This window comes from Frankliniella occidentalis, unplaced genomic scaffold (genome assembly GCF_000697945.3).
Source record: "Frankliniella occidentalis isolate FOCC.00 unplaced genomic scaffold, Focc_3.1 Scaffold8, whole genome shotgun sequence".
Classification (NCBI taxonomy): Eukaryota; Metazoa; Arthropoda; class Insecta; order Thysanoptera; family Thripidae; genus Frankliniella; species Frankliniella occidentalis.
Genome location: NW_026267138.1, coordinates 584827 through 597033, shown reverse-complemented (window position 1 = coordinate 597033; position 12207 = coordinate 584827). Strand labels below are relative to the sequence as shown.

The 12207-nt window shown below is 43.7% G+C and overlaps 3 protein-coding genes across 6 annotated transcripts in view; 2 read left to right on the top strand and 1 right to left on the bottom strand.

Moving 5' to 3' along the window:
- The window catches only part of LOC113203845 (protein henna), a 6713-nt gene extending 2647 nt beyond the window's left edge, over positions 1 to 4066 (top strand). The window contains exons 1-6 of one of the 2 annotated variants that reach the window (XM_026418749.2): positions 1400 to 1530; positions 1647 to 1772; positions 1870 to 2404; positions 2985 to 3247; positions 3333 to 3562; positions 3884 to 4066. In XM_026418749.2, the coding sequence (XP_026274534.1) occupies positions 1504 to 1530; positions 1647 to 1772; positions 1870 to 2404; positions 2985 to 3247; positions 3333 to 3562; positions 3884 to 4040 (1338 nt within the window). In that variant the 5' untranslated portion in view covers positions 1400 to 1503 and the 3' untranslated portion in view covers positions 4041 to 4066. Of the gene's footprint in view, positions 1 to 1399; positions 1531 to 1646; positions 1773 to 1869; positions 2405 to 2984; positions 3248 to 3332; positions 3563 to 3883 lie in introns of those variants that run through there. The other variant, XM_026418748.2, reaches the window with a different exon arrangement.
- Positions 4067 to 4334: 268 nt separating this feature from the next.
- LOC113203843 (BTB/POZ domain-containing protein KCTD20) lies at positions 4335 to 10278 on the bottom strand. 2 transcript variants are annotated; one of them, XM_026418746.2, is made up of 8 exons: positions 10134 to 10278; positions 9464 to 9580; positions 9231 to 9353; positions 8898 to 9131; positions 8606 to 8823; positions 8288 to 8485; positions 7951 to 8198; positions 4335 to 7851 (listed from the first exon to the last, which is right to left on the bottom strand). In XM_026418746.2, exons 2-8 carry the CDS (start codon positions 9565 to 9567, stop codon positions 7336 to 7338), a joined length of 1641 nt encoding a protein of 546 aa, XP_026274531.1. In that variant the 5' UTR covers positions 9568 to 9580; positions 10134 to 10278; the 3' UTR covers positions 4335 to 7335. The 2 variants fall into 2 exon arrangements, with proteins under 2 accessions (XP_026274531.1, XP_026274530.1); XM_026418745.2 differs by lacking the exon at positions 10134 to 10278 and adding an exon at positions 9804 to 10048.
- The window catches only part of LOC113203842 (F-box/WD repeat-containing protein 7), a 17483-nt gene continuing 15471 nt past the window's right edge, over positions 10196 to 12207 (top strand). The window contains exons 1-4 of one of the 2 annotated variants that reach the window (XM_052275301.1): positions 10196 to 10322; positions 10956 to 11627; positions 11783 to 11874; positions 11949 to 12060. In XM_052275301.1, the coding sequence (XP_052131261.1) occupies positions 10974 to 11627; positions 11783 to 11874; positions 11949 to 12060 (858 nt within the window). In that variant the 5' untranslated portion in view covers positions 10196 to 10322; positions 10956 to 10973. Of the gene's footprint in view, positions 10323 to 10345; positions 10656 to 10955; positions 11628 to 11782; positions 11875 to 11948; positions 12061 to 12207 lie in introns of those variants that run through there. The other variant, XM_052275308.1, reaches the window with a different exon arrangement.

Below are 12207 nucleotides of genomic sequence, written 5' to 3'. Positions count from 1 at the left end.
CCGGGCCCGAGGTGCCTCCAGCGCGCAAAGTACTCCGCGGGGCTGAAGCCCGAGGCTGAAGTCCGAGGCTGAAGCCCGAGGCTGGCGCCCTCGGGGGTTGACGTCACCCAGTGTCGTGGGTTTGATGCTCGGTGTGATGTCCGGCCCGGCGCGGTCGCTGCTTTCGAAAGATGATGGGTTCACGGGGTCATGCCATGCCCACCATCGCCTCATCTTATTGTCAGGCGCGCCACGCGCCGCCACCGCGCCGCGCCGGCCAGTGCAGTGCAGTGTGGCTGATGGGCATTTCCTCGCGAGCGCGCTCAAAGTCATAGATGATGACTTTCTGCTGCCTCGACCGCTGCTCAGCTGGAGCGTGCGGAGGCCTAGCCTACACTAGAGGAGCTCGGCCCGGACTCGGTCGGCGGGCAAGGTCAGGTCGACCTGGCCGCGCCGGGCCTGACGGCACGGCGGCAACATGAATGGGCCTGGACCGTCCGAATCAAATAGTGACAGATAATTGTCGGCATCTGACGGCGGCATGACTCGCCGTCACGGGAGGGGCTCGAAATTAATGGCAGTCGAAGTAGTTTTTAAGGTGTACGACATTCAGACACTGACAGTCATTGCGGAAAATATACAAGACTTATTAAACCGCGTCACACAACACAAGGAAGTTTGCGCGACGAAAATCGCAACACAGCGTCAGGCGCTATTGTGCACCCGGTGTAATGAGCTCCAGGCTTTCAGTGTTGTGGGGCTGCATCCTCGATAGGGTCGTGGGGCTGCATCCTCGATAGGGTCGCAAAGCAAAGGGCAAGACACCTTTCGGGTGAAGGGAGTAGGCAAGCCCGCAACACTGGGGTGCATTCGCCCGGTACGTGAGTCGCTTTAGTTTCAGTCCCAAAACTCGTGGTAAATGCAGCAAGTATCAACATGAAACAAAGAAACAATTTCCGCCATATAGGGGTCAAGGAAGTAAATTACATTTTAATGTGGATTTATCGGCGCAGCGGGAGAGGGCGGGGAGGGGGGGGGGGCATCTTCAGGAGCAGAAGACTACCCCCCCACCCCACACCTCAATCAGCCCTTACAATAATAGTGCGTTTTAGAAGTTTTCAGGGTGGGCAATTTTGTGCTCTTGCTCTCTTATCATGTCACAACTTGACATTTTTCTCGCGACTACAACATCCCTCATTTCCTGCTCTCTGCTCATTGGCTGGCCGCTCACGCGCCGCTCCGAGTGGTGTGCAGCGCTGCAGCAGCAGTGGCGGCTGCAGGGGCAGAGCAGGGGCAGCTGGGGTCTGGAGCGGCCGGAGCCCGGAGGGGCGGATCCTTCCCAGGACTTGGCGTGGGTTATAAAAGCTGCCGGCCCGCTGTGGGTTCAGTACTCCCGTCGTTCGCACTGCGCTCAGAGCTCCCGCCCAGCTCCCCGCGAGGCAGTTCGCTTTTTGGTTTCGCACTCGAGTTGGTAGAGGTCCTTCCTTGTCGTGTCCGCATCTCACAACGGTGCCCCAGACAGACATGGCGCCCACGCAAATCTTAATCGATGTGAGTCACGGGGGTGTGTCTGGGTCGCGGTCTGGGTTCGAAGCTTGTACTTCTATCCCTACGAATGTGTTTGTCCTTGTCCCACATCAACAAAACCGCTTCCTCTATGTCGACAGCCCACCCTCATGGACGGCGGCAACTACATCAAGGAGGGCAAGGACGCGGCCAAGAGCACGTGCCTCATCTTCTCGCCCAAAGCCGACGAGGTGGGCGCCCTGGCCCGCTCCCTCAAGATGTTCGAGGTAAGCGTCGGAGGAAGTCAACCCTTCCTTCTTCGTCCCCTTGTCCGACAGCGGGGCCAGGATCGCGCCACTGTATCCGTTCCTTTTTTCCCCCCAGGAGCATGGCGTGAACCTCCTGCACATCGAGTCGCGCGCCTCACTGCGTGTGCCCAACCAGTACGAGTTCATGGTGGAGTGTGCGCCGGGAGGCGACCTGGGCTCGGCCATCGAGAACCTCCGACAGCGCTCCGCCTACTTCAGCATCATCTCCCGCAACTACAAGGACAATATGGGCACGGTGCCATGGTTCCCGCGCCGCATCCGTGAGCTGGACCGTTTTGCGAACCAGATCCTCTCGTACGGCGCCGAGCTGGACGCGGACCACCCGGGCTTCACAGACGAAAAGTACCGCGCCAGGAGGAAGTACTTCGCCGACCTCGCGTACCACTACAAGCACGGCGAGCCGCTGCCGCACGTGGACTACACTGCCGAAGAGACGGAGACCTGGGGGAAAGTGTTCCGCGAGCTCACCAAGCTTTTCCCCAAAAACGCCTGCCGGCAACACAACCATGTCTTTCCCCTCCTCATCGAGAACTGCGGCTTCCGGGAGGACAACATCCCACAGCTTGAAGACATATCCAACTTCCTCAGAGGTGCGTAAGAGCTAAGCTAAGGTGGTACCAGGTGGCTGATTCACCCCGCTCACTTCTGTAGTTATGTACCGCACGTACTCGTGCGGGCGGGTTGCCTAGGGGCCGTTCACAAATTACCTCACGCATCTGACGGGGGGGAGGGGGTCTCTGCCCGCGTGACGGTCCTATCCTGAAAGCATTAGAAGGTTAGGTTAGCCGCGTGACGTGGGGGAGGGGGGGAGTCAAAACCGCCCAAAATTTGCTTGACGTCATTTGTGAACGGCCCCCTACTCGCTCGGCCCGTAAGGCGCAATGGGCAAGGGCGATAGGCAAGCCCGCCTGCACTCGTGCGTGCGGTACAGCATAAGCGGGGGTAATCAGCTACCTGGTATTGCAATTCGCAGGAGCCATTTCAGTGTACCGCGTGCAGGCCTGTGAGCGGACGGCTTACCGACCGGTGTAAGGGCTATTAGCCCCGTACCGTACGGGTAGACAAGCTGTCCGCGCATGTATGGTGCGGTATAACTAGCTAACCAACGTGCATTGCACCCCCCGCTTCCCTCCTCGAACTGACAGGTCTGTTGTCCTCTCGTGCCCACAGACAGCACGGGCTTCACCCTGCGCCCCGTGGCCGGCCTGCTCTCCTCGCGAGACTTCCTCGCGGGCCTCGCGTTCCGCGTGTTCCACTCGACGCAGTACATCCGCCACCCGTCGCGGCCGTTCTACACCCCCGAGCCCGACGTCTGCCACGAGCTGCTGGGCCACGTGCCGCTGCTCGCCGACCCCGCCTTCGCGCAGTTCTCCCAGGAGATCGGCCTCGCCTCGCTCGGCGCCCCGGACGACTACATCGAGAAACTCGCAACGGTAAGAACACCCCCTCGGGAGCGCTAGTGCACACGCTTGTCTGCGTACTTCGAAATGGTCACTGACTCTGTCCGTTCCCCCGCAGTGCTACTGGTTCACCGTGGAGTTCGGCCTCTGCAGGCAGGACGGTACCCTAAAGGCGTACGGCGCCGGCCTCCTCTCCTCGTTTGGAGAGCTGGACTACGCCCTGAGCGGCAAGCCAGAGCTCAGGCCCTTTGAACCGGCCAAGACGGCTTTGCAAAAGTACCCCATCACAGAGTACCAGCCCGTCTACTACGTGGCGGAGAGCTTTGAGGACGCCAAGGAGAAAATGATGTAAGTAAACTATACAATACACAGAACGGGTGGCTGATTGGCGCCGTCCACTTTCGCAGTCCAACTGCATGTGCACGCGGACGGGATTGCCTATCGTCTCTGATCTGACCACGGTGCCTCACGGTCCGAGCGAGTGGGTAACCCGCCTTACGCGCCAGCACGCGTCCAATGCGCGGCAGTCTAACAACGCAAGTGGACAAGGCGAAGCTATTTGTCACCTGGAAGTTGTGTGAATTAGTGCTTCTGAGCGACACGCCGCGTGCCGTGCCAGTCTCAAAACATTTGGCGGAGTTTCTCATCGCTTTGCTTTTCTTCTCGCAGCAAATACGCCCAGACTATTCCCCGACAGTTCACCGTCCGTTACAACCCATACACACAGAGCATAGAGATGCTGGACTCCAAGCCCCACGTGCTCCAGCTGGTCCATGGCATTGGTCGAGAGATCCAAATTTTGGGAGATGCTCTGAAGAAGTTGTAGTTAAGATAGTCAGTGCTATATATATATGTATAAAAAACACTGCACAAGGATATATATGTAGGTTTCTTGAAGAGTTGCTTGCGAAAGTGTACTCCGAGTACAAATTACAGGTAGTGGACGAAAGCATTGTAAGTTAACAGTCCAGGCTACCCGGTAAGAATGACATGTGTCCTAGGTTACTTCATTAGATTAAGCATAACTAAACTGTAGCATTACTTCTTTTTGTGATTGATAGCCAAAGTCAAAATCGGCTTACCCACCATGCATCACATTGAAAAAAAGAAAAACATTCAGTTACTTCATTCAACATTGTATATCGATTGTAATTTATAGGACGAATATTATGTCCAAACCTATGAATCTGTGTTCCTATTAAAATGTAGTTTTGTAAATAAAAATAATAAAGAAAAAGTAGTCCATAAAAAATAGATAATGAAACATGTCTATTTTATTGCACTACTGTTCATTTTTGGCAGAAATTGAACATTTATTGAAAACTGTAACCTGACACAATCACATAAATTGACTAGTCATAATAATTGGCAAATTTCATAAAATTCAATGCTACAAGCTTGTTCAACAAAAATTTTGGAGCACTTTAAAATTTAGCTATCATTGTAGGAAGTAAAGCTAGAAATGAATAACTGACTAGTTATTAATGATGGATAAAGTTTATGAAAAATTACTGCCAATAATGAACAAGTAGAAAAAAAACAATAACACAAAAGCACTTCTTGAATGTAACAAAAAACAAAATAAAAATTATGAATACAGATAGTCTTTAAGACCTTTATAAAATGAAATTGAACTATAATGCCTAAAAGAAAAAAGAAAAGGAGATGAAAATATTTCATCCTGTAAAAACTGATAAACTTCTGAATGGAGGAGTACACAAATAATTCACCCTAGCATCCTGGACAAAGGGGATTGTTAATTATGTATTCATAACCATGTCAATCTTTAAGAATGCATTTATACATAATCTTCCACCACTTCTACCAACAGGTAAGAAATAAAGAAAAATGAATGAAAACAAGGGAAGGTAAGGTTCTTACTTAATCATGTCTTAGATACTTTCCCCAGCAAATTTCTTTCCTTTTCATATTGGTTGGACTGACACAGAAAACACAGATGATGTAATATGTAAACTGATGTACGTCTGAACAAAACAAACACATCAACTATGTCTTCACAATATCAAAAGGTGTTACATGAACAATAAATGAAGTAAAATAGAACAGGGAAAATAAACATGAGAGAAATGCTTCTAAGATGAAATACATTTCATGAAGGAAAGATGAACAAGTCATCTCAGGAAGAATTGACAATTCAGTTATATAGGAATGCAAGGCAGTGAAAAGTGTTTCAATCAGATACTGGCAGTGCACTATTGAACTGACATTCATGCAATTCACTAGTAGGGCCAAGCCTTTGTTGTTAAAAAAAAAAAAAAGAAAAAAAAAAATAGGCAAAGAGCAAAAACTTCACTACCGGTAAGTTTCTTTGAAAGCACTCACACATGCTGTACAGTATGAACAAGTTTCCCCCCATATGACACATCCAAACAATAGATCTGTAGGTTATATGTATTTAGACATCAGCTTACAATGATGATTTTTTTTCAACAGCAGAAAGTGACGAAGAAATTCCTGATAAAAAGATAATATAGATACTTTACTCAGCACTAAATTGTAACAGCAACTAAAAGCACTATTTGCCTGTCATATAACAGGTAAATAGGCAGTCTTTGAAGATAAAACAATACATGGAGTATTGTTATGCCAGACACATCTCATAGAGAGAATTCTATCACAATAACATACTTTAAAACTGACCATTGTCAGAAAATTTGAGGGCAGTGTTGGTTAGGCAGGAGTTTCAGGGGAGGGGGAAGGGGCACATTTACAATCACCAAAACTCAATGATGCAAATACATATCTTACCAAATACTGTGCTTAAAATTTAGATTGTTTAAATTTTGAATGTTTTGCTGATAACATCCACCGGCCTCATTTACAGATTACACTGCACTTGCAAACACAAAATTAGTAGGTAGGTTTACAAGACACAAAATCAAAGTTAAAAAATAACAGTTCATATGAATGAGTGAAGAGAGAAAATTAAAATGTTGACAGAGGGAACAAAATGTGTGCTGTAACCAACATCTATGATAATCTCCCAAAGGCTGGATAAAATTGAATATTATAGGAGACAAAGAATAACTCCCACAGAATAAACTGTTTTATACCAGTTACATACATTAACAAGATCCTAATGAGCTTCAAAGAGTCTTTACATGTTCATTAAAAAGGTACTTGCGTTTATAAACTTGCTCCAAAAACCTGTCTTTTGAGTCAAATGGACTTCTATACAGCAATGCATCCAAAACTTTACTTGTTCCTCTTGTCATTTTGACTACTGAGATCAAAGTACTTGAAAAAATAAGCCTTTAGAGAACTTGATCAACATACAAGTAAAACAGTATAAGTAGGAGATTGGTTCTGAGTCCATTGACACAAGATTTTCTCAGTTAAAAAACAAATTAGGTACTACTTTCATTTCATATCAGACACAACACACATGTATTTGCCACATCCAGGTACAGAATCAAAGCTCAACAAAACATCCTTATTGAAAAACAAATTTTTAATACAAAGCAATAATAATATATAATACATAGATATTATAATTCTTTAATATAAGAATGACAAAGAGCTGTTTGACAAAGAAAGAGATATCAGAATAACACAATACTTTAGATAGCAATAGTAAGAAAGCTCAGGTTACATGACTGTCATGAACAGGTAGTTTTCTTTAAAAAAGTCTTTTGAGTCAGCAAATGTTCAATAAGTGTGATGATCATGATTTAGAAAACAATGCTTACATAAATAAAGTAAGAGAGAATAATGCAGTACGTTAGAAATTTCAAATAAGAATGATAAGATATGGCTTAACACTTTATGTCATTGCACTTCTTTTTGTGAAAACAAGTACTCAGTCTACAATTATCCCTCCTCTTCTTATCCAACTTCCTATCCAAATCAAGTATTTCAGTTGCCTCCCTTATGATAAGTGCCTATACATTTCACAAATAAGAAATGTATATGTAGCAAGGGAAGCCTATGTGTGCACCGAAATCCCCTATAACAGGAAGTATTTTAGAAAAAAAGTAGTCAGTCAAGATAACCAGAACTTCAGGTTTTACAAATGTACTAATAACTAAAACACATTGAGCTGAAATGGCTGAGATGCATATACTATACTGGACAACTCGCTTACTGTCAGATACAGTTTTTTAAGCCAATGACAAATCAGCTACAGCTCTTGCAGCTTGCCCAGCACCCTCCTCTTCCTCTGGTGGCTGCACCAGCTGTTGTGGTACAGGTGCGGGCTGAGGCTGAGGTTGCTGCTGCTGTTGAGGCTGAAGCTGAAGTGGTAGATGTGGTTGCTGAATAGGTATCTGTGGCTGCAATTGTAACTGCTGTAAAGGCAGTTGTGGCTGCGGCTGTAGCTGGGGTTGTTGTGGCAGTTGTTGCTGTTGTTGCTGTTGTTGGTTTTGTTGAAGCTGCTGCTGATTCTGGTGCATCTGCTGTTGCTGCAATGCTTGGTTTTGGTGAAGTTGTAATAGCTGTTGCAAATTAGCAGGTGGTGGATGCTGTTGATAAATATTTTGGTGTTGGAGTGGTGGTTGTTGTGCAGATTCACCTCCCTCTATGGGTGCAACTATCACAAAATTTCCAGCAGAGTCCAACTCAAGAACAGGATCTGCAGTTGCCTCAGCCAAGTTGGTAACCGACTTTGATTTCACACACTGGAAAAGGACCAGACAAAGAAAGTTTAAAATTCACAATCAATAACACTTCACAAACTCATACCAGGGGATAACGAAGAATTCAAATGGGGATTGTACCTGAAAGTCAACATGTCTACTCTTTGCTTCTTCTTTTTCCCAGGACATGTGTATGAAAGGTCGTTGAACATAGTTGTAAATAACTTCAGAGCGCCCCCCTGCTCTCTTCTTAACTTTTTCTTTGTACGTAGGGTATCCTTCAATACCTAAACGAATTTTTTTCAGACCTCTCTCTTTCATTACTTGTTTTGCCACATCTCGGTTTTCAATGTACTTGAAGAAACGGTACATGGCAGTGCTACTGACAGCTACAAGAAAAGTAGATAAAAATAATTCAGTTTGATTGATTGAATACACTGGTTGACAGGTGGGTGAAGAATAGAATATCAGTATTTACTTTGGCTGTACTCATCTCCCATTTGAGGAGGATACTCTTCATCCCAGTCGACTAAGTCATCATCCATCAAAACAACAACATGACATTCACGATCACCCCTTTGAGCAGAGTTCACCATCAGAGGAAGAATAAGATCCTCTAAGAAAACTTTGAATTGACAACGAGCACCCTCATTTGATAGTTCATGCATTAATCCACCTGGAAAAAAAAATAGTTTTAAAAACTCTAATACAGACTTTTTTTAATAAATAAAGATAGATTAAAAAATAAATGAAAATAAATTCTGGTGAAAGTTTGAACAAAATTGATTTTACTTACGTAGGTTCTGACACTTCACAGTCGATGCATCAAAAGGGACAAGTAAATAGTCACAAGCCTCTCTTAGTTCTTGAACAGAAACTGTGGGTGGACAACGAATCATTCCTCCTTTATAATATTCAAGGACGGAACGGAAAACTGAAGCTGAGATACCATCAGCAACCTCATACTCTCCTCTCTCATTGGCGTGTGCCATTTCAAGCTCAGAACTGAACATCCTGTGAAGAATAAATATGAATGAAGAACAGTAGAAAATGAAACCAATTACAACTTAAGAAATGTGAAAACCAACCTGCCCAACATAGTGTTTGGATGGGCAGTAAATAGGGCTGGATCAAGAATGAAGCGAGTGTTATCGACCACAAGGGTAATACGCTCTTCACTTTGACCTGATGTGTTAGATGTTGAGTTCCTAGTTGAAGTGGAACCTGAAAGGGAATCAAGGTGACCATGGTGACGATCTCGTCCAGGAGAGTGTCCTTGATTCATTTGGTTCTTTGCAGGTCCAAGATGTTGGGATCTAGATCTGAAAAAAATGACAAAATTTAATACAAAAACATGCAGAGAGCCAAGAAGGCAGCATGTATTTCTAAATTTACAATTAAGAATTTTTAAAGATACTCACCTATTTCTGGGTGTTGAATTCATTTGTTTGGATGATGCATGTCCATGTTGGCGACTTTCACTGCCACAAGCTGATGATGGTCTTTGAACCAAACATGGTTTGGGTTTTGATGATGATCCATAGCTGTTTAGAATTGTAAGAATATTGTCTTAGAAAAATATATGCTCAGCTCAATTGAATATCTGGAAGAATGCAAATTAAGTGTTGTTGTCTTTTCCCCTGAAGTACCATACCTCATTCGTGATTTGTAAACTCGTCTTCTCCTGTCATCTGTGTCATCTTCAGTATCGCTACTGCTTTCTCTATTATATGTGTGACGATTCTTCTGAGAAGCCATGGCTTATCCTCACCTGCACAGTAACATATGAGATACAATGAAAAGTTAAAGGGACACCTGAGGAATGGATATGGGCAGAGATGACATTTCTTCAGGAGAAGTACAGGATTACAAAGTTCGAGATAAAGATCTTAAAAATCAGATAAGAAAAAATATAAAATTGGTCAGTAAGCCAGGTAAAAAAGGAATCAACTGAGGAGAACAAAAATTGAAATTAGGGCAATGAATAAGCCTACCTCCTTGCTCCTCTCTATGTCAAGAGATGTCCTACACAACAAAGTACTTTGAGGAACAACAACCCCGAGGAGTTAAGGACAATTACAGAGATACAGCAGAGAGTTAAAAAATAACAGCAATGTCACAAAATATCAATGCAACCCCGAGAATTCTCTTTGGTCTACAAATTGCTCCGAGGTGTATGAACGGTCAGGACCCCCGTCCATTATTTTGGTATGTAACGCATACGAAACAAACAAAGGACTATCGCTTAGAGCATTCCTCCTGTCGTCCATGGTCACAATTATTTTCGTTATCAGACATTTTTGCAATGAATGCGTTTTATTTACCGTGACGTATCAAGATGAATAGCAAATTCGACGGAGAAAATGATGTTTATGTTGTTTGTAACTGTCATGCGTCAATCGTAATCGCACCGTATCATCGTCGTCGTCGTAGTTGTCCGGGAGAATCTAGGTGGCCGTGACACTGGAACAGATGTACATCGGAATCCCTTAGCAAAGCTTGACAGTGAAAAGGTCTGCATTTCGTAGTTGCTAATATTTTATCCAGGATAGCATCATTTTTTAATGGATCTGATTTATATTTCCTCTCCCGGTTCATTTGTTGTGGACGTCAAATATATTTTCGATGACTAGGAAAATGTCAAAGTCCCAACTTTGTTAAATGTGGCATAGGCAAGGCCAAATTAAATTTGTCAAACCTTTCACCTTTAAGAATTTTGTAGAATGCATTAAATCTCTATCAACATTTATCAGAACATTTACGTCTTCAATCTTCTTTGAAGAATTAAAATTTTCAAAATTAAGTTTTACCATTGTGCGTTGTGTGCGACATCAGTTGAGGTTAAGGTACACACCTTCGAGATTTTACAGTAATTTTCAAAGCCTTCATATTACTATGCAGATTTCTTTACTTATTCTAGAATTTAATTTAAAATGTGGTCTCAGAAGTTCCTTTTTACTCATTCTTGTATTTACCACGTGATTTGCTAATCGCTTGTGCTTTTCTATTTTGGAATAACTGTCATGACAAGGAACCTAATACTGTACATTTCTATCCCAGAAATGCAATTTCGATCTCAGTTTTCTTGCAATACTACCCATTCTCTCTTTTTATCTGTCTCATAATATTTTTTTTTCTCATTGCAGGCATTACTTTGCCTTAGAATGGCAACGAATGAATCCTCAGCAAAGACAAGTAATGCAGGAGACAACGAACTGAAAAATGTCTCTTCCCCGGGACTATACTACATGATACAAATTGATGATGGGAGCCGGCTAGGTTCCTGTCATGAAAAAGATTTAGTGGCGCATGCTGATAGTGTTCCTCTTGAAGACTCTTTGCAACCAGGAGACCTATTGGACAATGATCCAGAAATTGAATTAGAGGTGGAAGTCGAAGCAGGAAGTAGCACTGAACTAGATCCTGGCCCTTCAGTGTTAGATAATTTTAACAGAGACTGTGAACAAGATAATATTGAAGAGAGTGATAGTAATCTTCCTGAATCTAGCTCATCGGGTCCAGAGGATGCTGCAAGGGAAGCAGGTATTCATGCAGATCAGATAGATAGTGCAGATGGGGAAGAGTGGACTTTATGCAGGAGTACAGTGCAGCATATTAGTGAATCAGCAGATAATATACCTGAAAACAATGATGATGCTGATGGTGATGGGGACTTAGACAGCAGTAGTGAATATGATCCAGAAGAAAGCAGCGAGGCCAAGTTAAGGGTATTTGGGGACCAGGGAAGTGGATCCTCAACTCAAGAGACTGATTTAAGTCCTATTGCCAGTTGTTCCAGCCAACCATCGCCACCAAGGGTAAGTTAAGAATCTGTGTTAATAACAGTCAAATCAATGTTACTGTAGAAATTCGTAAATTAATTTTTATCTTCAACTCCTGAAATAAGCACCCATGGGTTCCTTAGTCTTGCCCTTTGTTATTGTTCTACTAAAACTGACCTGTTTGTCTACAGCATAAACGTAAGCTAGAAAGTCAAGGAGATGTTCAAAATAGGTTTCCTTGTAAGAAAATTAATCCTGAAGATAAGACTGCAATTAGTTCAAGGTATAATTGCTTCTTTTTTAATGCTGTGTATTTGCAAACCTCAAGTTTGTTTGCTAATTATTTTTTCTTTCTAGCAATTTAACAAATGATGATGATGGTTGTCCTTCATCATCTAAATCTCACAGTGTAGCTCCCACCAAAGACCCTGCTCCACCAGATATGAAAGAATGGCTTCAAAAGTTTGAGGTATTTTATAAACTGTCTTATTTCACCGAACTGTATTTTATTGCCTATTCATCAATACTATATTTAACTTTCTATATTTTTTCAAATTTAGCACTGGCGGAATTCAGAGAGGCTCATGGCTATTGACCGACTAATTGAATCGTGTGA